Source organism: Electrona antarctica (genome assembly GCF_951216825.1).
Source record: "Electrona antarctica genome assembly, chromosome: 3".
NCBI lineage: Eukaryota > Metazoa > Chordata > Actinopteri > Myctophiformes > Myctophidae > Electrona > Electrona antarctica.
The window spans coordinates 37826713-37829978 of record NC_136808.1 but is presented as its reverse complement, the minus strand read 5'-3'; the positions used below and the strand labels follow the sequence as shown (position 1 = coordinate 37829978).

The 3266-nt window shown below is 47.8% G+C and overlaps 1 protein-coding gene across 1 annotated transcript; it reads right to left on the bottom strand.

Annotated features, from left to right (window-relative positions):
- Positions 1-2027: 2027 nt before the first annotated feature.
- Positions 2028-3050, bottom strand: LOC306920574 (RNA-binding protein 4B-like; the record flags this gene model as incomplete). Its single annotated transcript, XM_079497386.1, has 1 exon — positions 2028-3050. The coding sequence occupies one exon, from the start codon at positions 3048-3050 to the stop codon at positions 2028-2030; it is 1023 nt and encodes a 340-aa protein (XP_079353512.1).
- Between the last annotated feature and the right edge of the window lie 216 nt (positions 3051-3266).

The window sequence follows — 3266 nt, the reverse complement described above, 5'->3', positions numbered from 1 at the left end:
AGTACAAAATAACTCGTGTGAAGTGAGGGGCGCCTCAAAGTTTGTTTAAAGTGCTCTAAACATTAAAAGTCCATAGACTTGGCTGTTTACTGTTTGTTTAAAGTGCTCTAAACATTAAAGTCCATAGACTTGGCTACCATATGAAAGCCAGAGTTTGGATGTGCTAGCACCCCTCAAAATGAACACACTGGCAACTGTCGCACAAAGGATATGCAATTAACTCATTGACAGCCAGTAGACCCTCCAGAAAAATGTGATTATGCGATCACATAATGTAGCACATAATCGGCCAAATGGCACAGATTATGCAGGGGTCATAATCACGTAAACTTACCGCATATTTCACCACATTAAATCACATGAAACCCTGCATATTTCACCACATTAAATCACATAAAACCCTGCATATTTCGCATTTTGCTCGAACTTTTTGCGTATATTTTGCAACCTTCTGCATATTTCACAACTTCCCGCAATTCCATCGCATACAATCACATAAAAGCATAATCAAGGATTTTTGCCCACGTTTTTCTGGAGTCTAATTAAATACCTAAATGTACCACCCACTGCCACGCTTTTTTCGAATTTAGTTACCTTTTAAGTAGACAGAATATTCATCTCCAGTACAATCACAACCCAGAGACGTTCGCAAAAAAAAAAGTCAAATGACTGCGTTTGTTATGCTCCATTGAAAATCCCAAAATGGCGGACGAGGAAGAGCTCTCCAGGAGTGCAGCAAAACCCATTTGAGAAAATCCTCTATAGAATGGGAGTGGATGGGAGCAGTTTTTTAGCGATCACGTGATTTCCTTGTTCCAGGTCTCACTGGGACTCAAACAGTGAATCATAGGTTAGCTAAGAGCGCCATCTAGCTAGCGTAAACACCTGCAAAAGCATTTTTGTCTTGGGTTGATAGTTTTTAGTTTATGCTTTTGTTTATTGTTTACTTGTTGTCACTTATGTTATGTTGTTTCCTTGTCATTCCCTGCCAAGAACGTGTTTTTATTGAAATCCCAGGACGCCAGAGACATGTTTGTTTTACATGTTTTTTGAGGTTTTATTCATTCAGAATGGTCTCGCTAATATCTACCAAAGAAGCGTTCCCCGTCAGTAGTCAACGCTTGGCTCGCTGTATTCGACTGTAGCAAGATGGCCGCTGCATAGACTGCTGTAATAGCCGCGGTCATTCGCTGTGTTTTTCCTCAGAATTGAGACTCAGATCGAGGTGATTGAACAGAACACTACCTCACGGTTACAATATTAACGCTTCTGAAGACTTTTAAAGTTACGATGGCAACTTTTAGTTATAAGCGATTTTACTTCATTTTTTTACAGTGAATTTCCTTTTTTTGAGTGGTGCAAACCACTCCAACAACTGGCTTCGTACCCGTGTACCCGTGTGTGTTCGTACCAAAAAAACGAGCATGATTGCTATGGTTAGCAACCAAAAAAACGAGCATGGTTGCTATGGTTAGTATGTGACGTCACTGACATCACAGATATCACGTCAGAGTGCACCACTCAGTTCACACGGGTGTGATTTTTTTAATATAAAATAGCCCCGTGCATCCTGTTGGCAGGGAGCCACAGCGCTGGAGTAAATGGTGCCGACACTGCAGAGTTAAAAAAAAAAAAAAAAACGTGAACGCAACAGAGAATGTGAGTGGCGTAGAGCGCAAGCGAAGGGGAGTGGAGCACCGCGCTCCATTGTTTTTAATCGAGCGCTGAGGAAGTTTTAAAATGCGTCAGAGTGGCTTCGGAGCGAGGACCGCCCTCTGCTCCAAGCCGCTCCGGTCAGGGCCTTGCATCACGTTTGAGAAGGCAGGTTTGCTGCTGAGCGGACGTATCTGAAGGTGACCGCTGAGCGGGTGGGAGCAGAGTGGGAGGGAATCAACACGAGCGAATGAGCGAGCGGGAGTGAAGAGCGGTTTTCCCCCCGCTCCATTCACATGCTCTGGAACGCAGCATAATCTGCCGTAAACTATGAGTACCGTGTGCATCAGCAGACAACGACGATCTTGTCTATTCTAAACCTTGTATTTCCGTGGTTCCCAGTAACTCGCATAGCGGGTTGGATCAACCCTTTCCACAAAGGGATCCCTGAGGTGCGGCGATCCATAAACCGGAGGCCCGGACACCGGAGACAACAGGGAACCCTCATAGGAGTAGCCGTTATTTGCTGCAAGGGCAGGAGGGGCTCGCCTGTGGGGGCTTCTGTCGCGGCCACAGTAAGCTGGAGAAGCGGATAGCGGGTGGAGTCCATATGGGCCGTGGGGTGGCGCAGCAAGGTGCTCTCTTACTACACCCGAGGGTGAAGGAGGAGGCGGAATGGGGCTGGGTCGATCGTAGGCGGGGGCACTGTAAGGAGCAGCTGTGTACTTATAGCAATCAGCCAGCAGTGCACCGTAGACATCCCTCTCACCATATAGACACCCAGGTTGATAACCAGGTTGTCTCGGGGGAGAGGCTGGTGGAGGAGGCGGGGTGGGGAAGGCTGGCATACGCCCCCTGTATGGGGGTTCCGGCCTGTGCTCGGCGTAACGGGGAGGGTAATAACCTTGCGGAGGTCCGAAATCCTCCATCCCTGGTCCCCCTCGGGGTCGGCTCTTCGATATCTGAACGTGAATGCATTTGCCGTGGAACTCTGAGTAATCCAAGCCCTTGATCGCATCCATGGCCTCGTCGGAGTTGGCCATGTGCACGAAGGCGAAGTTCTTGATGATGGCACATTCCGTGACCGTGCCATACTCTTCGAACAAAGCACGGAGCTCGTCATCGTAGCCCTTCTCCACGTTGGCGACGTGGAGCTTGGCCGGGCCGCGGTTCTTCGGCCTGCTCGGCTCTACGTTGATGTGTCTACCGTGCAGTTTGTGCATATGAAGCTCCCGGATGGCTTTTGTGGCTGATTTGCGGTCATCCATGTGGACAAAGGCATAGGCATAGTTCTTATACTTGGCACATTCGGTCACAGTGCCATACTGAGCGAAGAGAGCCTCGATTTCCTCCTTCTCTGCATTCTGCGAGAGGTTCCCGATGAATATCTTCACCATTGTCACTAAACCTGTCGAATCGCTAAAGGTCGCCCTTTAGTTAATTGAGGAGGTGGTGTGTAGTTTTATTTATGTGTCTGTTTGGGGTCAGTGGGGGGGTGACGTCATGCTATTAAGAGGCAATCGTCCATATTCGGACTTCCCTGATGTCATCAATATGATATAAGTACTCTGACAATAGGTACAACAGGTCCTCTGACAGTACTACATAACCGG